A 23,166-nucleotide genomic window follows, 5' to 3' on the forward strand; every position below is an offset into this window, starting at 1 on the left:
CGTGGATTATTATGGGTGGGTCTGTAGCTTCTTCAGAAGAAAACCAGTTGACAACAAAAATTTTATTCATTGATATTATAGAGTTTAAACATTTCGGTGCGAATTAAAACACTCGATACACATACAAAAAATAGTCAACTGCTTTACTATACATTATTACTACACACTGTTATTTAGTTCGATTTAAAGGTCGCGCCAATATTCCGACTGGCCCCCTAGCGGCGATATATATTAATTAGTCAACTTCGTACGTCTGTCACAAAATGTCGCTCGCTCGTAATTAAGAAACTAAACATGTTACTACGTCTCTGTTTTCTAATCGTAACATTAATATGCAAACAATGTAGCCATCAATTAATCCAGAGAATAAATTCTGCTATGCTGCTTAAGTTTCCTTGCAGATTCCATTTAATTTAACGGCATAAGACGGAGTTTAAATATCACGTACATATGACAGTAGGTACGGACCTCCGGTCTTTGATAATCAAAAAGCTTTTCTAAGTATGACTTCCACCTGTTTTTCAGATCATGTTTGTCAATGCGAATTTTTCCGTTTGTGTCTATGATCTTCTTAACTTGTTCCTCTGTAAAGGTTCAGGTTAACTCTTTTATCTTTTTGTGTAGGTTACAGGTTTCGTGTCTAGCTTGCAGTATTTCTATTTCTGCGCATCTCTCTGCTGCTTTTTTTCTTTGGATTCTCTAATCTTTTTCCTAATCGAAGTCTGGATCTTTTTGTACTTTTTACTTTTATGTGCTCTTCTCTGTTCCATTAGTTTTAAAATTTCAGTGGTCATTCAAGATTTCTTTTTGGTTTCCTTGTTTGCCTTTTCTGGATTTCAAAATTCTTTCTTTGTTGAATTTATTGTCTTGGTGAACTCGTTAATCTATGTCTGCATGTCATTCACATCTTTTAGTTCTTTTACATTTGCGTTAACATATTCGCATGCTCTTTGATTGATTAGAGGTTGTTTTAAAGCCTTTCTATCACATTGATGAATATTTTTTTTCTTTTTTCAGTATTACTCATAAATCCTGCTAGAGGTATTTGATCTGATTCAATGTCGGTCCCTGGATAAGTTTTAACTAATTTAAAGCAATTTCGGAACTTCTTGTTAACTAGCATTAAGTCAATTTGGTTACGGGCAATGTTACTATATATTATAGATACATCGGCTGGCCACTTCGATGTATATGTATAGTCTTCTCTTTGGCAATTTGTAGAATGTGTTAAATACTATTCGAAATTGTACGATTTGCATTTAATACATTATATGTATTACGTATTCTATACATGCTTTGGTACAGACTTTAGACTTTCTCTTCTTCTTTGTCTGCAGTGGGGGCGTATATTTGGACTATGTTCCAGGATGAGATTAGGAACTTGGAACTATTATTCTATCCCTATAATCCAGCTTTCCATCTGATATTCCCGAATAAAATAGTGAGACTTCTTCATTGTCTATACTTCCTACTCCTGGCCATTTCACCTCGCTTATTCCCATTATGTCGACATTCATTCTCATCATTTCTTGGATAACATATCAAGATATCGACCTTATCTTAAGAAGGTAGATCTATATATATATGCCTCACTTCAATTTTGATCTCATATACGCTTCAAATATGCTCACCAAATAGTTGCCTAGTGCCAAAAATGTAACAGGCTCCCAAAATACAAAAGTGTACAACTATAAAATTTTAGCAATTAGCAAATTGGATTAGCAATCCAATTGACTTATAGTGTTTTTAGCTTTAGCTCAAAAATTAAAGGCATTATTATGCTGAACATTTTAAATGTGTATCATCCGCATATAAACCAAAAATTATTCGGGCAAAATGTTAAAGTAGAAAATAAGTTCTGAAGCTCTAAATAGCCTTTTTTAAATGTTTATATTGGGAAGGCCAAGAATATACTTCTCAATAAGTTATTAAGAGAACTAACATGAGAACTCTAAAAAAGGACCAAGAGAATGAATTTAATATACATGATAAGTGTGGTTCAAAAATACTCCTCAGAACCACCAAATGATAATAAATATTCAGTTAGAAATATATGAACTAAGCCAATGATGATAAACCATAATAACGAAATTTTTCAAATGAGTTTCATGGATTCATAGGTTAAAAGTTACATACTCATGCTATTTTAATAACTTAGCAAATAAACTTGACTTTATTGCAAACTGTCCAAGAAGTCAAATTTCTGTTGCTTCGCTCAGTAATTTTTTTGAACGAGTTTCATAGCCATCTATCGTTAAATTTACACAGGCAAGAAAGTAGATTTTGGTAGAAATCTTTAAATGGACAATATTGATCAGGCAATCACTGATATATAAATATGACTACAACATCATAAACCGAACACCAGGCTAAAAATATTCTTCTGAATAAGACGAATTCAAAATAGTGAAAATGTCATGATTTTTATTGATTACCGAATATTTGATTATGTTTGAAATAATAAATATTGCTTAAAAATAATCAAGAAATTCTAAACGGAATATAAAAAACAAAAATGTGCATCCTTCACTGCTTTAATGGCGCACCTTTTATTACCATACCATATTGACTAATTGCCCCATAAAAGACTTTTCTAGCTGAACACCGTTCGGAATAAAACAAATGTTAAAAACCAGCAAAGTTTATTACAATTTTATGACTGTTATTTAATCGAATCAGCTGTCCCCATAAAAAATTTTTAAAGGCTTTCGCTTAATTAGATAACATTACACAATCAGGATTATAGCACCATCAGGTATTTCCTACATTTTAAGTCGCGTATTTCGCAGTCATATATGCTTCCTTAAAAAGCGAAAAATTATCTCATATATTAACTAAAAAAGTAGAAAGTACTGCACCGACAAACCCTGCGGTTCAAGAAACTCAATTTTTATTTATAAGCTATAGTTATAAATTTCTCAAACTGACTTTTTAATTACTTTTTGGTTAAATCGGCAGTTAAAGGCGGGCTATTATTTTTTGCAACATTGCTCAAGCAAAAAATGTTACATTTCGCTAATGTATTACTTGTGTGGTGATTTTGTAATTTTCCTTCAAAGTAATATTGGATTTTGTAAAGTAAGAATATTTAATGACGAATGAAGGTTATGTTCAACGCAGGGAAACCATCATGCAGGAAAATAGGTATGGTATATGGTTAATTATGTCAAATTATATGTTTAATTAATTGTGATACAATAAAACTTGTTTATTTATAATGCATACATACTATATGTGAATTTTAACATAAAGGAGAAATATGAAATAATGTTTTCACAAGTGGTTTGAAAAAATTTAATAAAAAACTTCCTTAATATTCGGTCAATACTCGTAAAGGCTAAATGCCAATACTAAATTTATCGCCGCTTTCTACAAAAGAATTTGCCGAAATTTTTTAAAGAACTGCCATTTTTAATCACAAATGGAATAAGGTTTATGCCAAATTTTACAATAATATAATGCATTTCTCGGTTTTTGATAAGGATTAACATCATTCCATAAGAAGTAACCTTTTTCGAAATGATTATCTGTGGCGCCATCCTAAGTCATGCTTTCAAATATGAATTAAGGTATCTTCAACCAAAAAGGTAAACTATTGCCGAAAAGTAACTGGAAATTCTTCCCACCTAACAGATTGGACAATAAAACCTCTCTATTCATATAGAGTTTTGCTTATTCCACATTTTTATAGAATATACATTACATGTTGACAAAAATACAGACACTTAGTTGTGGTACACAGGTTATGTTTGATGATGCTTTGTTTAAAGCGGGCCATATTTAATCATCTGTTTTAATTTTTACGTTTTATAATAAATTTTCTTGAGACGAAGACGTTGTGTTTCATGTTCATTTTAATTATTTATTTATTTACATGTTTCCAATAACACATTTTACATGGCGTATAAATGTAAATATATGAAGGAAGGATGTCAACTAATAAAGAATAAAATACACATATAAATCTAGCTGTAAAAAATTACAAAAATAACAGCAATAAAAGCAATTACCTATCCTACGCACTAAGCAACCGAGGCACAACCAGGCAAGAAGCAATAGCTAATTCCCAGAACGTCAATGCCAACAAGATCAACAATATTTTTAATCAAAAATAGATTTCATTCTTTTATTTGGCTTCTCATTTTAATAGAGAGCAATCAACAATCAACCTCACTGACCAAAAATAAACCTTTGTAAGTTAACATTAAATTAATTTTAATTAACAAAGAAGTTAAGATAATTAATCAATGAAATACTTTTGTATTTGATGCTATTTGCAATTGACTCCATTTTTCGTCTTTGCCGCAGAGATTCAGATTTAAAATTCTCGAGCAAGCATTTGTAAGACCCCAAATACGGGTAAGCATTATGCTAATAAACAAGTACCGCAAAAATCTTTTCTGTACTTTTTCAGTAAAATCTATATTAACTTCTGCCTGTGGTATCCATATTACAGATGCATACTCAAGATGTGGTCTCACCAAGGAGTTATAAAATCCGATAAATCTATTTAACTGTTTAAAATGCTTTGTGTTTCTAATTATAAAGTAATGATTATTAAACCTTAAGTTTGCCTGAAAGTTCACACCGACATCTTTACATTCAGTACTCATACTTTCTGGGCAATTCATGATGTTCGCCATAATACGATGACTTAATAAATTTTTTATTAGGTGTAAATGGCATACACTTATCAAAATTGAGCCACATTTTATTTTCCTGACTTACTAACTCAACAGTGCATTTAGATCCAGCTGCAATAAGTAACAATCATTCTGGTTTTCAACAACCTTGAACATCTTCAAAGTCATCAGCAAATATCAAACAGGAGACATATTTAAGTCAATTTAGCAAATCATTTACAAATAAAACAAGTAAAAGTGGGCCCAAATTAGTACCCTGAGGAGCACCAGAGGTGGCAGAATACTCCATGGACTATACCAACCCTCACCCTTTGAATTCTTCGTCTGAGATATGAAATAAAAAATGTTAAAGCATTAGTTGAGAGGCCAAATTTACTGAATTTTTCAAGCAAGAGACAAAGATCAAGCTCATCAAATGCTTTTGCACAATCTGTGAAAATTACATCATTTTGTTTTTTATAATAAATGGACTCGGCAGGAGTTTAAGAGGAGACAGATAAATTAACTGTAGACCTATCCGGTAGCAAATCATGCTCATGGGGGAAAGATAAATTATAAAGATGTTATAATAATAAATTATATAAAACAGATTAAAATATTTTGTCCAGAGTATTTATTATACTTATAGGCCTATAATTTTTTGTCATTAATATAACCAGATTTAAAAATTATTATAACAAAGGTCTCTTTGAGAATTATGGACGACTTCTTTCAATTTGGTAACTATGAGAAAAACTAGGATTTCTTGGATTTTTGCAAACTTGCATCTTATACAGGGTGTTACAGAATAAAATGCTGATCCTTAAGAGTTGTTAATCCTTAGGTCATTTTAAAAAGAAAAGTTCAAATAAAGCTATGTCCTAAACCCCTTAACTTTTGAGCTACAGGGTGTTAAAATCTTAAGAAAAAAATCGTTTCTTCATCATAATTTTATTAACTTCCTAGATATATTTATGAAATTTAGCACACATCCTCAGTATCAACAGCTATTTTTTGATGTAGGAGATTTTTTAAAAGTTTAATAAGTGTCGTCCATACAAGAACCAAGAGTAAATAAAAAAAAACATTATGCACGCCACTGCTTTTCCGCGAAAAAAAAACATTTTTATGCATCGTCAAATTATTAGTAAAAAAATAATTTATTTATTTTATACATATATGTAAAAACATAAATGCATGTACATTATTTTACCATTACAGTATAACAACTCTAATTCTAGAAGTCTAGCGATACTTTAATATTAAATAGTTTAAAAAAATTTAATACAGGGTGTCCTAAATTTGGTTCTAAGTATGACAACTTTTAACACTCTGTAGCTCAAAAGTTAAGGAGTTTAGGCAATAACACCTCTACAAACTGTCTTTGACTGGGTGTTAGTTTAGGACATAACTTAATTTGAATTTTTCTTCTTAAAACTACCTTAAGGATTAGCACCCTGTATATTCACTAGTACTTATATATAATGTATTTCAAAACGTTAATGAAAAGCTTAAAGTAATCACAGGATTTTTACTTAAAAATACTAATAAACCAACTTATTTGAAAAATAATAATTAGTTCTTTAATGTACGTAATTTATTTTATATATAATGTTATCAATGTTTTAAGCTTATTTCCCTCCTTAAGATTTTGAAATAGATAATGAAAATTACAGCTGCCTTCTCTGAAATCCCCAATTTGACTACAAAACAATAATTACTGACATAAAGGTTTAACTTCTTAACAAACGCAATTAATAGCTTCCACAATAATCATTTTTGGGCTGAAAGAAGCCCACGTGCAATTAGCCGCTATTTCCAAGGCTAAATGCCGATAATAGAATTATCGCCCCCTTCTAGAAGGATTTGGCGATATTGCTTGAAGAGGTGCTAGGTTTGGAATGGAATGTGGTTTTGGACTACAATTATTTTTAACCACATTGCATTTTATAATCAAAAAAATATTAAACCAAACCCTGGCTTCCAATTTCCCCAAATTTAAATTCTGTTACAAAATCTTTCGTATTAGAATCTTAAGACCTAGGGTCAAAAGGTTTCTGTAATATAACAACGAATACTGAAGGTTTTCTTTAAAAATTATACACGCTAATATGAGAACAATAAACAAAACTTTACTGACAATAAATAGAATCAGTCTTTAATCCTTGAAGATTTATAGAAACTTGGTTAGATACTGATAATGATAATTTCCGAAATGCTCATGCATTAACATGACAAAGGAACTCCTAGGCAAAGCTTTAAGGTAAAGAGAGCACGACAATACTTCACGGTGCAATTTTGAAAATATATTTCCTGCAATCTGAGTCTCAAGTCGAGAGTGTAGAGGGGGAAGTAGAAGAAACACAAATCTGATCTAAGTGGCCATAGCTATATATAGAATTATGCGCCTCATCATTAAAGATCTATGTAACTTTTTTATTGTGCTACTTTATTAAAGATTTACACTTTTTTAATGATGCCTTACGAACGTAAGGCTGCACAGGCTGTTGGTGACATGCGTGCATTTCACAATCTATTCCAAATGAATCAGATTTCCAATAGACTGCGCCGGATTCTGGATCTTGTGCTTAGCTCCAATGCTGACTTGATGGTCAATCTTACTGATGATCCATTGGTACCTAGATGATTATCATCCTCCTCTACTTGCTCAGATCAAATGGCTTAACGTGGCATGTTAACACTAATGGACCATTTAGTGATGAGTATTTTTGTTATTTTAAGGCTATCAATGTTCCTCTTTTAAATTATTATTTGGGTCTGGTACAGTAAGACAATTTATTATTGCCTCCTAATCATATGTCTGAAATTTTTTAGTATTATTATAATAGTATTTTGTATCTTATCGTTAATATTAGTGTTTCTACACCAAAATTTCCTTAAGTGGTTTAATTCCCATATATAAAAGCTTACTATAGCAAAAAGCGGGCTCACATGATTTTTAGGGATACTGGTGGGTATTTAGATTACTTAAATTTGTAGGCTCCGAAAGGAGTGTAAAACCTTATCGAAATATTGTTACAGAGAATATACTACTCGTTCTTAGTTCTTCCTTGTTGATTAACAGAAACATCCAACAGTTTTGGAAGTTTAAGTCCAAAAGTAGGGCTAAAAACTTTCCATCTGTTATGTTTTATTGCAACAATCACTGTAATTTGGGTCCTGAGCTGATCGACCTTTTTGCAGAATATTTTATGTCTATTTATAGTATTGATACTGACTTGAATAGACCTGAAGATTTATCCTTTGGCCCAGTTTCTTTTGCTGATCTGAAAATTCCGATTTCTTCTATATACGAAGAGATCATAAAGTTAAAATCATATAAGGGCCCTGGTCCTGATGAAGTACCTTTAGCTTTGTTACAGTGTTGCGGTTTTATAATCAATCTCTCGACCTTTACGCATTGTTTTCAACAAATCATTGTTAACTGGAATATTTCCAAAATCTTGGAAGATCAGCTATTTGACTTCAATATACAAATCTGAAAATAGGGAAGATATTACAAACTATAGGCCAGTATCTAACATTAGCACCAGTCCTAAGTTATTTGAAAAAATTGTCACTGTATCTTTATCGAAATTATTATCTTGCACTATCATGGAGGAACAATATGGGTTCCTCAGAGGAAAATCTACTGATCTTAATTTGTTAACATATGTTGATTTTCTGTCGGAGATTTTGGATTATTCCGGTGAGGTCCACGCAATATATATCGGTTTCTCTAAGGCATTCGACAGGGTCAATTATACTATTTTAATTCAGAAATTGGAAGCTGCAGGTATTGGCATTGGATGTTGATGTGGATTCAGAGTTATCTTAAAGATCGCACTCAAATAGCGACGGTACACAATTTCAAATCTAAAGAAATCACTGTGCCTTCAGGTGTTTCTCAAGGGTCCCATTTGAGTCCTCTTTTGTTTAATGTCTTTATTAATGACATTTCTAAATGTTTCCTTTACTCAGGATTTCTTTGTCTTGCTGACGACCTCAAGTGCTTTATGTCTGTGTCATCCCTTCATGACTGCAGGCTGATTTGGAAAGGCTGACCTGTGGTGTCAATGTAATGAATTGAGGTACAATTTGTAGAACATATTGATAAAATGATATCTAAGGCTCTAAGAATGTTAGCATTTGTGAAACGTTGTACTATTGATTTTATTGATCCTTTATCTGTCAGATAAATATATTGTTCCTTAATTAGAGCTAATATTGAATATTTCTCTTCTATATGGAATCCCGCTGATACTTATCATACTCACAGAATTGAACAGGTACAAAGAAAGTTTTTACATTTTATGGCTTTTAAGTTTGATATTATGCATCTGAGGAGTTTTCATGATGACTATGGAACCCTTCATGAGAACTTAACCAGGGCTTAAACTCATTCATTTCAAGATCCTCTAAATTATAGAATTCTCTTCCTATAGATATTGGACCTGTTCAGCACGCCTTACAAACCATTTGTGTCATTTGAGTTTAATCAGGAGTGTTCCTTAAAATATATTGATTTAGTTGATATTCAGCTTTGGTAAATATAATGTATTGTGACTATACTGTTAGGCATGTGATAAAGATTATTTTTGTACTTTATGTTTAAGTGCTGTGTAATATTATTAATGTAGGTAGTTTGTCTGGTGTTTGCTCCACATTTGTAATTTGTTTTGTTATTTTATTTTAATAGGCAAGTTCCATGAATAAGTACATAAATAAATATACTGAAAAACTCATTATAAAGTAAACGTGGAATATCGTCAGCACTTTTGTAAAGTGATAATTCAAATTTAGAACAAAATGTATTAAGTTTTATCGTTAATTTTTCAAGCATTATTTGGCTCCTTGAAATCTAATTTTTTAATTTTTAGTAAGAAAAAAGAGAGATTTACTGCGAAAAACAAAATAAAATATAAGGGTTCAATGTTCCTTGTTAGGTTGGATTAAAGTCATAGAAGCTAATAGCTTTAAAATGAAATGCTTTTTATAAAACATTCAAAGAGCTATACAGGGTGTTTCATAATAAGATGCGTACGTGAGTGACACTGGTGATAGTAGAAAGTTAATTAAAAAAAGAGTATGCCTCGTATGTATCTATCAAATTTCAACGAAAAATCTAAAACAGTCTCCATTGAAGTAAGGAAAAATAATAGACATTTATCAATAACTTCAGCAGCCATGAAATTACTTTTTTATGCGAAAATCGCTTGTCGGAACAGAAAAAATCTAGGAATCATATTTTTAAAATCCTCATTCAATTTCGCCTTCCTAAGGATTGAAATTGAAAGGGTATTTTAAAAATAATTTTTATTTCAAGAAAATATCCAATTTTAAGAAATTTTCCAAAAAAATTTCTAGTACACATCCTGTACTGACGCAACTGGTAAACAATCTTCTATACAGAGGTATGATTGTCAAGGAGTATTATTTAAAAATAACAATTAGTGAATATTTTTAAAAGCAATTTTAGTTTATTCATGTATGTATGTTTTTTAAAACATAAAATTGTGAACCTAAAACCTTTTATTTTTATGGTATAACCAGTAAGCCTCCCTCTAAATTAACCATTTATCTTTGTAACACTGTACTGACCCAAAGACCGAAACGTCGGCAACATCAACACTTATTAGACTCATTGAACATCAAAACTTAATTACTTAAGTATATTAAAAAAAATCCTTATCCTACTACGAGCAACAAAATAATACATCACCTAAAATAAATAAACTTTGATTGTTCTTAAAATTATTATTGATCAACTTATCAACCAAACAAAACACATTTTTTTGAAATTGTACACGTTTTTCTGTTAGTATAAGAAAATCCAACACTCTATAAAACTCCTACGAACTGTGATTAAAAATCAGAATATAACTGTAAATTTTGAAATAAAATCAAGGCTATAGCAATAGCAACGTGATTGAAAACAATATTATTAGACGATAATAAACCTAAGCACATGTGCGCCAGTTTATTTTAAAATTTTGTGGAGCATAAATAAACACCAATTTGATTTTGCGTCTATAAACAATAGTTCTTGCAGTCACAATAACCTATTGGAAACTTAACGACGAATGTTATACATATGTCATAAATTACAAACCCTTTGTTATCTCGAGGTTAATAAAGGAAGTTATAAAATGGTTTGAAAATTTATGGGATTGGCAATAAATTAATAAAAAACAAAAATGTACCAAAGCAGAATACAAGTGTATAGGCAAAAATAAAATTAAAACTTTAACCAATAACTAATCAGATAATTAAAGAGAAAAATGAAACCAAATACATTTTTTTTCTTAAACTTACATGCATAATTGATGGGACATAAATAATTTCATAGCGATAGACAGATAAGCACCATTACCTACGTCTACCATATGTGAGTAGATTGTACCTTGGCCAGTGAATTATGTTAATTTTATTGTTTATTATAAGTTTTATTGATGAGTGTAATGTCTTTTTGAAGAATATTATATACCTTGTAAGTACTTGTAAGAATATAGTTGTTTTTTTTTAACTTATATGTGATTTTCTTAATTCTTATCTGGTCAAACCGACATGTTTCTTTGTGACTTGTTTTTTCTAACTTTTTTCCCCTCAGTGTATTTACAGCTTGATAAAAACGAAATATATAATAAATAGTCGAAATGACAATTGAACCTTTTATTTCTATAGTAATAAAACCAGCTCTAATTAAATATATTCATTTATTATTCAATAATGAATCTACAATATAGAAAATTTCATAATGTGGGGATTCTAGGTTATGTCGTAAAATGTACATATAAAAAAACTAAAGGATTAATTCTACTTGACTTTGATACATTAAACCCATAGTATTACACAGGGTGATTGACGACCGATAGTATGTATATGAAAAACGGAATGTAGTATTTTTCTGAAAATTTGGCAGCCATGGTAACACACAATGGCTCTATCGGTGTGAAATATTTTTAGCACTACAGCGTTGACGCTTATAGAGAAAACTAGCAACACCCTATATACTTGTAGATATTCTGATTCCCTGTTTCGTTTTAAGTATTTTTTAATCATACGTCCCTATACCCATCTCTAGCGGTTTTCGAGGAAATAAATAATTTTACGTGTTTTTTTGTTAAAAACCAGGGGGTAACTAATTGTTTATATCTCAGTCATTTAAGTTCCTAATAAGCTCAAATTTTAAACATCACTTTTTAAGAGACCATCTTGATTAACTTCCTATAGCCCAATTTAATCAGCATTATCCAGAGTCGTCGAAAATTAAATAAAAATTCTTCATTTACTAAAATGACGAAAAGTCAATTGTTTTTAATGGAATCCCCTATATTTAATTTTTATAGAAAGCTAAAATTCCTTTAATTTAATATAAACATCCCTATACCTCAGTAGCTGCGTTTTAGAAATAAATACTAATTTTCATGAGACATTTTTATTTTGTAAATTACTTAGTTATGAAAATGTCACAATGTTTTAGAAAACGACAGTGACAATTTTAGTTATAACATTACCATTATATTTTATAATAAACTTAATTAAAAATAAAGGAACATTATTATTAACTACTCAAATGAAGTTTTGATGGGACTATTTATTTTCTATGTACAATGTGCTAAAAATAATAGCAAGAACATGTAATACATTTAACCCATTATATCTAGATTTACAACCAATGGATAAAAAACGTTGCTCTGCTTTACTATTTACTGGTGTTGCGTACACCCTTGCCTTTATATTACCCCACAAATAAAAATCAAAAGGTGCCAGATCAGGCGATCTCGCTGGCCAATCCCATGGTCTCATACGCCTAAACCATCTATCATCAAACATGTCGTACAGTTCTCTTCTTACACTGTCTCTATCTTATCTTTTAAGCTAGTAACGTATAGCATATATGTTGCATGAAGTTGTGTTAAAATTTTTGCGTAAAATCGAAAAATGCATGAAAAAATATACCATTCCATTTAAATAAAGATAACTTTGGTCTCTACTACTGCTGTCATGCCTCCTGTATGAAAGTTTTCTTCCTAATGTAATAATTTTTATTTGGGACACTTGTTGATAAAAGGGCGCCGTCACGAATTATTAAGAGGGACCGGGATTGTTTTTACCATATGGTATATCAAGTTTTTGGGGAGAAATTGACATTGAATATCTCAAAATGGTGTTAACAGGATGGTACCACCACGATAAAACACGTTTATATTTTTCATAAAACGCTTATTTTTTTAAGCTTCTTAAGGGCAGAGTCTATAAGGAAAAACTCGAACTCAATATATATCCAAAGTCTAGTGAGTTTACTCTGTTGAACACTGTTCACTCCTTAAACGAATCACAATGAGAGGGTTTTATTTTTAAAATGATAGAAGCATTAATGTGCCGCAGGAAGTATAGCCACGATCATTTAACATCAGTTAGTTTACTCTGGCTGATGCTGGAAGACAACAAAGAAGATTACAGACAGGAAAATGTGTGGATTTGTAAAAGTAAATAGCAAAAGTAATTTGATCATATATTTCACTTAACAAAACGTGAATAAAACTAATGTATTACATTTACCAGGAATTTTAGACCGCAGTATCATTACAGATATAAACTATCTGACCTTGGTTGGCTTGATGTTCAAGATCGCCCAAAACAGTTCTTTTATCCGTCCAGTTAAGATCAAGGCTATTTCGTCACTTTCGTAGATTGTACGGTTTTTAATTCCGGATTTTCTCATCATGAAGCTGCATTAACTAAATTTTCCATAAATTCTAAAGGCAAAAACACGTTACGTAAATTAGGCCGTGTTTTTGATAAATGAATTTCTTACAATTCAAGAACTTATGCCAAACGGCTGATTGGGATTTTCTTTCTGACGATATAGATAGTGAATTTTTTAGTTTTATAAAGTCTTTATCAAGTATTGCAGATAAGTCGTTTCCTCTTAGACCTATCAAAATTAAACATCATAAGCCATGGACCACTAAAGGCTTACGTGTTTCTGCAAAAACATGCGCTCATCACACCTGATATACACCACATATCACACCTGAAAAAATTTACAGACAGCGTATTTTTTCACTTCACCTGAGGACCTTAATCACTACTTTGTTAATGTAGCTAAAAATTTAATGGCTACCATAACACCTTCTCACGATCCTCGTTCATATCTCTCAAATGAAAATTTACACAGCTTCTTTTTTACCCCCATCGTATCAACAGAGCTTCAAACTACAATAAATGAAATAAAAAACAAATCATCATCTGGTACAGATGGGCTCACTCTCAAAATGTTTTCCAATCTGCCAAATTGCACCTTAATCCATCTAACAAACTTAATTAACAACCCATTCCAAAATGGAGTCTTTCCTACCTGCCTTAAGACTGCAATAATTATTCCTTTGCATAAGGGAGGAGATAAACAACAAGCTTCAAACTATCGCCCAATCGCACTCCTTCCCACTTTATCAAAGAACATTGAACGATTGGTTAAAAAAAGGCTCTTATCGTTTCTGTTTAAATATAAAATTCTTACTCCTCACCAATTTGGATTCTTGAGTAACAAGTGCACAAATGATGCTATGTTTTCTCTCTTTAATAGTGTTTACACTACTATAAATAATAATCATTCAACAGCAACAATTTTTTGTGATTTCTCCAAGGCTTTTGATTGTGTAAACCATAACATCTTAATTGACAAATTAAATCACTATGGGTTCAGAGGAACGCCTCTTGAGTGGTTTAAGTCGTATCTCAGTTACAGAAATCAGCTTGTAAGGGTTGATACGACAAAGTCTTCTTGCAAACCAATATAGAATGTGGGGTACCTCAAGGTTCAGTCCTGGGCCCTATTTTGTTTCTAATCTTTATAAATGACACGGCCAATCTTAAAATCAGTATAATATCTTAACATCAGGCAAAATCTGTCTTTTTGCTGACGATACTAGCTTTACATGGAGCAATCCGGATGCTAGGGCACTACATGCTACTATTTCTAATGACTTAATTACCATTAAATCGTTTTGCGATTCTAATCTTCTGTGCTTAAATGTCTCAAAAACTAAAGTCTTATCATATAAAACTACTATTCAACCTCTTGTACTTAACAACACCAGTTTGGACGTCGTTGAATCTGTGAAGTTCTTGGGACTTAATGTTGACTACTCCCTAAAATGGGACTTGCATATTGATGCCTTATATGCCTTATAAGTTTTCAAACATCAAGAACAGTTTATTATGCCCTTTTTGAGTCGCATCTACGTTACGCCCTTCCATTCTGAGGCACATGCGACTCAATTTGAGCGCATCTTTAAACTCCAAAAGAGAGCAGTTCAGTATCTGCTTGGACTTAATAGCAGAACTCACTGTCAAGAAATCTTTAAAAAATATAAGATACTTACTCTTCCCTCTTTATTCATATTGGAATCTATTTGCTTAGTACGCAAACACAGGACAGAAATGCCAAGTAGGCCGTCTCACAATTATTCACTTCGCAACGCAGTGCATGATCTTTATCTGCAAACCCCTCGGTCCGAGTTAGTAAAAAGCTCTATTCTATACAGAGCCAAAAAGATGCATAATCATTTGGAAATTAAATCAATTACTTTTTTCCTCGATTTCATAATGCATTGAAGGCGTACTTTCTGGAAAAAGCCTTGTACGCAGTGGAGGATTTTTTTCTAGGATAACTTTTTGGGTATCACACACACACTGGCTCTTTTTATATCTTAAAATAGAGAATATATTAGTTTTTTTTTTTAGTAAATAAATTGCACTTTCATTCTGTATTTAATTAATTTACTGTTATTGACTATTGTGTTTATTTTTATTGACATTTTATAAATCATGATGTATATTGACCAGGTACATTGTTTTTGTACAGTTTTGCATGTATTTATTTTGTTGGTATATTTATTTTGTGTGTTTTGTTTTGTTTTTATATGCTTTGTCTACAAAATGTTGTAATTTTTTGACAATAAAGCATATGATTGATTGATTGATTGATCACATTAGCTATGATCGGCAACCGGGAATTTTTAAATGGGTATACCGAAACATTGAACGGTGCTATTCCATAGCAGATTTTGCTGTTTACAGGCAGCTTTTACATAGCGCATATTTAATATACCTTATAATGCGTCTTCAAGGAAACTAATGACCCCGATGATCTACTGTATACCGATAATGGTCCGGTAATTTCTTTTCGATTAATTTTGCTCTTGCATTCTAATCAACTCCTAGTTTTTAACGCTTTGTTGCTATCTTTTCTGAAAAGACTAATTATTTTATCATATTTTTTTTACATCGAGGAATTTGCCGATTCTCGCATTTATATAAAATTTAAAATTCATGAGGATAGATATTTATTTTTGAAAAAAACTGCGATATAACCAAGAGGCCGGACGTAAATACGCTCTCTGAGCTGCAATCATTGGCTTGCTCGAAATTTTACGTCGCGTTGACCAATTAGAAGCGATACAAGTTCATTTTCCAATCCAATTTATACATTTTATAAATGTAGTGCGAAATTCTTTATTTTATTATAGTAAACATAAATTTAGTCAGTGCATTGATGAAGCAATAAATAATTGTATACTTCCTTCCATGTTGTATACTTGAAAGTAAATTAAGATTTTAAATTTTTACATGAAAAATTTATAATTACATGTAAAATTTTAAGTAACATATAATTTAAGACGTATTTATGTGGCATTAAAGTAACTTTCTAAAATTCTTAGGTTTTTGCATAACGACCTCATAGAAATTTCGATTTGCAGAATAAGAAAGGAAAAAAGAAGACAAGTGACATATTGAAAATTTATTGCTACTATTTAATTAAAAAACGCATAATTTTTACGCTTAAGACATAATGAAAACCAAATTTTCCATATTTCAAAGATTGTGAAATAGTAGATTACAAACGTAAGGAGGAAAGAAAATTAAGATTAAATATCTTAACTTAAGCCGCTAACTTCTACTTTATTAAAAATTTCAAATTATTAATGGGTCTCATTATCGTAACAACTAAGAATATATTATAATATCAAATAATAATATACAAAATTCCGTATGATCTCAATGCTTGACATTTTAAAGCATGACTTATGTGAATGGCGAATTGATTGATGACCAAAAATTGAGAAATAAAATTTTGTAACGCGATGAAAGCACTATTAACTAAATTTTTATTAGATGCGGATAATTTTGATTTTACCGTGGCTTGGAAATGGGTCCATCAGTATAGTTGTTGCACCAAAACGAATGGTTTAAGTATTAAATCTATTTTTGTCACTCATGTATTAAAGATTTCTTAACACTAATTGGATACTTAATACTTTAATACGAAAGAAACCCAAAGAGTTTGCAAATAATATTAAAAAAGGTAAAATATTTTTTTTAAATTATTAAAATAATTTTTTTAAAACTATCATAAAATATGCTTTAAATCCTTTTTAAATTTATCAATTTTAGAATCGAAGGAATTTATTGGTTTACCTAAAATGTTAGTCTTACGGACTAATGGCTTATTAATGCTATAATTACTCTTATGGAAGGAACAAATAAACTGTCAGACTGCCTATTTGCAGAGGAATCCTTAACCTAACCAAGGCGAGCTGCTGAAAGCAGCAATGGCATCATAGATAACCTGATGCAGAAAGCACATATAATAATAATACCCACAACGAACCCCAACTAATATAAGCTAACAACAAAAAATCAAGTTGAAAAATGTAAACCAATCAATCTGTGATAACTTTTACCCAAAAATTTTCCACATGTCAATTAAAACTCTCCTTGCTTTCAAAGAGTGTAAATCTAAACTGCTTATAAAACAGTCATATTCAGATTCCTCTCTTTGATGACCAGCCTTAAACCCACTTAAAAATTTATTCTGCACTCTCTCAATCTGTTGGACATAAAACCCTGACGATGAAAATTGAGGGTCTGTGAAGAAAGTCAAGTACCTTCAGGTTATTCAATTGATTAATGTTACTGGAGAATGTGATTTTAATGTCAATCATGACCCAACGATTAGAAATGTGCAAACATCTTATAAATGAATGAGAAACTTCCATCTTTCAAGCTCAGTGAAAGTAATGGAAGGATAATTCAAGAATCTTGACTATTTGATGACCAATGCAGAGATTATTACGTATTAATTACGAGTACTGTGCTGATAACCACACCGAAAAAATTACTTGCTGCATAATTTAAAAAGTTTAGTTAATTTTTTAAATTAAACAATATCTTGAACAGTCCAAGCTAGTTGTCATCGACCAATATATTGTTGAAACCAAAAAAGGTCATCTAGCTATTAAATAGCACTTCGTGTTTTTCAAAGATTGAGGATTTTTCCTAGGTATTTAGAAATTGTGGTGTTGTCAATAACTATTAACTGTTTTTACGTGAATAATGTAATTTTTGCATATGACGTTTTTTATTTGTTTAGATATTTTGAAAACTAGGATATGAAAACTATTATAAAACTGAACTAACCTGAAACATTTTATTTAATATACGTTTAATACACAATGAGGGCAGGGAAAAATTATGTAATCCATTTGGATACGTCAAAAAAGTATTGAACTGGTTTTTTTCTCATAATCCATACCAATAATCAATCACAATAATCAAATTATGTTCATTTCGAGTGGAATTGTTGGTGTTGATCAAAAAAGAATGCCTATGAAATCGGTGTAGCTTCCATGAAGACAATAATAAGTAAAAATTTCAGACAGGTCAAATTCTCAGATATAAAAATTAAACTTACACACAGGGTCCTTACGCTATTAAGTGTTATTTCTTCTGTTTCGAGTTTATGATACGAAAATCGCTTAGATCGACTGTTGCTATTTCAACGTATAAGTGTAACAAAAAAATTTGATGATCAACTACAGGAATTTCTCTAATATGAGTAAGCGTCATATCCATTGGCTCTTTTTGATGAAATGTTAATGCGCAAGACCAATAAATCATCCTTACATGATTCTTTTCATCGAGTGTCCCTATTATTAACTCTTCTTCATGACATATATTAATGATGGCGGATTTATTTTAAATCGTGTCGTGTGGAATCGAGATGTTACATACGATGCTATTTTGATTGTTATACTAATTATTTACTAAACCATTTTAGTTTGAATGTTACGGTTGTTTTCGACGGTTATAACAATTAACGTAACAACACGAAGCGATGGAACAGCAACGACGATCAGTAAAAACCAGTACATGCACATAAATTATGTCCGATTCATCCATGACTCTGACAACAACTCAAGAGAAATTTCTCTCCAATGTCAACAACGAACAGCGATTTATTACAATGTTATCAAGAAAATTGACACAGAATTAAATAAACGTCGTGCAAGCAGAGGATTATGCTAACTGCCATTGAGTTGAGGAATGAAAATTGAAGTATAATTGTTACAAATTATGTAGATTTATTAGTTTTATTGATATTGATATGACTCTTGTGCCTGAGAATACAAATATTTATTTTATGAAACCTGGAAAATTAATCATTGATACAATTATATAATCTTTGAAGTTTCGATACTCACATCACTGTTAAACCACACATTTTATTTTTGCATGCTTTGACTGAATGAGAACTGATATGAGAGATGCAGCTAAAGTATTTAATGAGGAAGAATGCTCCCAAGATGATATTTTCGCAAAGGGTACCAAAGCGTTATTAGCAATAAAGGCACCGCGCCAAGAATCTCTTGACCATGATCGATATAATCGGTTTGCGAAATCGACAAGATACGAAAAAGCGAGCGTAGCTCAAGCACATTTATGTCGTCTTTATTATCAAGTCCAGAAATGGCTTGGTAAGAATTTGAATCCATTGGATTGAGGATGGACGATGAATGATAATTATTTACAGCACATACAAATACTATTGGTATTGCTGTAAGCTGCTTTTGTAATGGTAAGAAAGGTTGTGGTGCGAACTGCGGATGTAGGAAACTTGGCCTATACTCTTCTCCCATTTACGGATACAGCCGAGTCCAATGAATTTTTTGTGTTCAACACTTATCGTTGGCGAAGGCTTGGATCATATCATACTGCTAAGTTAAAAAGTCCCATTTTTTGCATCGTAGATGGTACTTTACCTCTATGGTGACGTGGAAAAAAGTACAATTTTTTCAGTGTCCAACATTAAAAGTAAAATTTATTTTATTTCCAGATGGGAATTTTTCAACAGATCGGCCTTCTTTTCGTTTAATAGCCCTCGACTACAAAATTGCCATTTTGCAAACGGATTATATATAACAACCCTGAACGCGTTTGTGGAAAAAAATTTTACAAATGTTTTGCCCAGGTATCATTCTTATTCCATATTTTTCCATACGTTCTTTATTTTGTTTTACGGGCATTTGATATGATTTGTTACGTCTCCTAGGATTTAAACATGTGCATATATTTTCCATGCTTTTGGAATAATTTGGTCATTTGGAATACTGTAGTATTGACCAGACGCTACTATAATTATATAGTATATAATATAGTATATAATAATTATAATTTGTTGTTTTTTATATTCCTAGACTTTTAGACTAATTTTCAATTTTATCTATATGTATGTAAAGTTATTTCTATTCCAGTCATTTAATAATGCATGACCCATTTTTCACTTTTTCAGATAAGTATGTACATCTTGAACTAATTTTTCATTTTATTTCACGCGTTTAACCGTTGATTGAATGGAGGGTATAAAATACTCAATCAATGATTGTACAATACTTTTTGTGTTTTCTAGGGATTGACTAATTTAATTTATTGTTTCATGACTAATAAATAAATTATTTTTACTTTATTTATGTCAAAGTTATTAAAATTATATTTCTCTCTAATCTAACCAACCTTGTACCATTTTCAAGACAGTACTACTGTCTCGTTCAAATAGTATTCCTTCCTACATATAGAGTGGAATACTACATGTATTGTTTATGTAATGTCATTTAGAATACCAGCAATCTGTTTGGCAGGTGCCTCTATTGTCACCAATAATTAAAACATGCTGACAGATGCATAAGGCGTGCCCAGAAAATTACTAGTATTTCAACTTTAGTTTGTAACTTTGCATAGACTTCACCTATTGCATATTTCAACCCTCTCCTCATCAAATATTTGGCAGGCTGAAAGCATCGTAAATTTGATAACTAAAATATTGAAAAGACCTTTACTTGCCATTTTTCCTATCATCCTTACCTGCTATTTCTTTGAAAATATAGTCACCAATTAAATTAGGCTAGATTAAGCCTAGCCTAATTTAAGTAGGCAAAACTTAAAGTAGGCTAGGCAAATCTATATGAAAGTTACAGTTAAACTTCTTTGATATTTAATTTGAAATTTTGGTAAATTCATATCAATAACCAATACCTCAAGCTCTAGCAGCAAGTTTGTAGGCAATCTTTTTTCCACTTCGCACATTTTCTCATCTCAATCATCAAAATTTCATTTCACAAACACCACATCCAGTTTTTAAATGAATAATTTAAGGCGCGCACCCAAAACCCGAGAAGAAAAATTCGAAGAGCGCTCCGTACATAAAATTCACGCCCGCCTCAACGCGAACCTCGTATCAAACTAAATTGTTTACGTTTATTTCCATTTTGTTTATTTCCTTTTACAGTTTATACCGTAGATCGCGCCGCACCGCTTATTACATTTTAACGATAATAAAAAGCTCGACATGCGCCCGCTATAACAGTTTCACGGTACGCTCTTTTCAATTAGCCTGCTGATATGCACTGACTGGCCTTATCTCTGTTTTATGTAATGCTATTAAAAAAAGATAAAGGGTAATAAATTCATTAGGGCAAATAGAGATAGATACATGCACCGAGATGGTTCGGATGCAAACTGATCGGGGCTATGCTAAAGTTATCGGAGTAAATCCAGTCTGTGCGCTCTTTTTTGGGGCAAGTTAGAAGAAGAGAGATGGATACTTAACGGCTTAATTTGAGTGGATAGGTTTTAATTGGGGAGAGATTTCGTTGAGTTCTTAAATAGGAACTAATTTAAGTGTTTATACAATGATATTTATAGTAGAAGGAAAAATGTTTCATTTATATAAATATTTGTAACAACTATTTGTTTAAATTAAAAGGGATTTACGAGAAACCTTTCCTCCATCCTGGAAATCCAATAAACAAATATTTGTTAAGATTCTTTTACTGACCTGCAGTGCCAAACATAAGTATGGACAAATTTGATAAACTTTTAATATTATGAAACAATTTTAAATTTAAAAAAAATGGTTAAAAAAGTTATTAAAACATTTCTGAAGCATAAAGAAAATATTCTATTCAATCAATAATGGCAGCCGCTTGCCATTACTCGCTTTTTGGCAAAAATAAACAAACAAATTTATTGGTCTATAATAAAAGTCTTACACAGATCAGAAGAGGAAGGAAAAAATATGTATAGATTTATATATAAATTATGTGTATATAAATTTACTTTACTATTACAAAATGTTATAGATCAGGTATGTTATTGTTTCAATATTCATTTACATTAGCATTCAGATATTTTTTCATCTTAGCTTTAAAGTGCTTCAGTTGTAATGATCTTAAGTGGTGTGGCAATTTATTATATAATATGGGTCCATATAGAAAGCTGATCCTGTTTTTGCAATGGAAGTCAATGAAGATGACATCCTAGTGAATGGAAATGAATATATTTTTAAGATTTAGATAAGTTTCATGTTTTGATTTTACATGTAATAAACACAAAAACATATACAGACCGGAAACTCTTAATATATTCAGCTGGGAAAAATATCTACAGTCCGCTCTATAATGCAAACCCACAGAGATTTCTATGGCTCCCTTTGTAGGGAAAGAACACTGACAAGATCATGACCACACATCAGAATTCAGAAATATACATTTTGTAACAACTGCAGAAACATCTACAGTTAATAGTGAAGAAATAGTCAGTATCTACAGTTAAATTATGGAGCGCAAAAACTCCAGAAGAAATTTTTGGGCATATGTAGTCCATATGTGCATTCCATAATAGTTTTAAGTCCAATTTTACTCTCAAAAACGTTACTGGTTCATTAGGGAAATTCAAATCTATATTTCGAGTTGAAATGTAAAGTTTTTGATAGATTCATACTCAATTGATTAGCGGCAAACCAATCAGCGACAATCGATTGTGTCTCCATCATCATCCTCACCTGCAATTGATTAATGCTTAACTCCCTCTTAACAACAGTTGTATCATCAGCAAAGATAATAAAGTCGGCAGTAGGATCACTGCACTCCAAATCATTGATAAAGATTTGGAATAGCAGTGGCGCGAGCACCGACCCCTGAGGCAAACCAAATTGTGGTTTACAAAATTTAGATTAAAGGCTGTTGATATCAACTATTTGAGATCTGCCTATAAAATACGATTCTATCAATTCTATCAAAAATTAATAATTTAATGGAAAAAGTAATTGTTGAAACATTGCCATAAATTAGTGAAATTGAATTAGTTCAAAAAATCTAAATCCAGGAAGTCAATAACTGTATAAATACTCGTATAGATA

At 31.2% G+C, this 23,166-nt stretch overlaps 1 protein-coding gene across 5 annotated transcripts in view; it reads right to left on the reverse strand.

Moving 5' to 3' along the window:
* Positions 1-23,166, reverse strand: part of LOC126740816 (uncharacterized) — a 166,264-nt gene that overhangs the window by 47,813 nt on the left and 95,285 nt on the right. The window contains exon 1 of one of the 5 annotated variants that reach the window (XM_050447008.1): positions 21,003-21,265. The exons of the other annotated variants lie outside the window; for them this stretch is intronic. Within the exon in view, the coding sequence (XP_050302965.1) occupies positions 21,003-21,053 (51 nt within the window). The 5' untranslated portion in view covers positions 21,054-21,265. Of the gene's footprint in view, positions 1-21,002; positions 21,266-23,166 lie in introns of those variants that run through there. 5 annotated transcript variants of the gene reach the window in all.

The sequence above is a fragment of the Anthonomus grandis genome, chromosome 9 (assembly GCF_022605725.1).
Source record: "Anthonomus grandis grandis chromosome 9, icAntGran1.3, whole genome shotgun sequence".
Classification (NCBI taxonomy): Eukaryota; Metazoa; Arthropoda; class Insecta; order Coleoptera; family Curculionidae; genus Anthonomus; species Anthonomus grandis.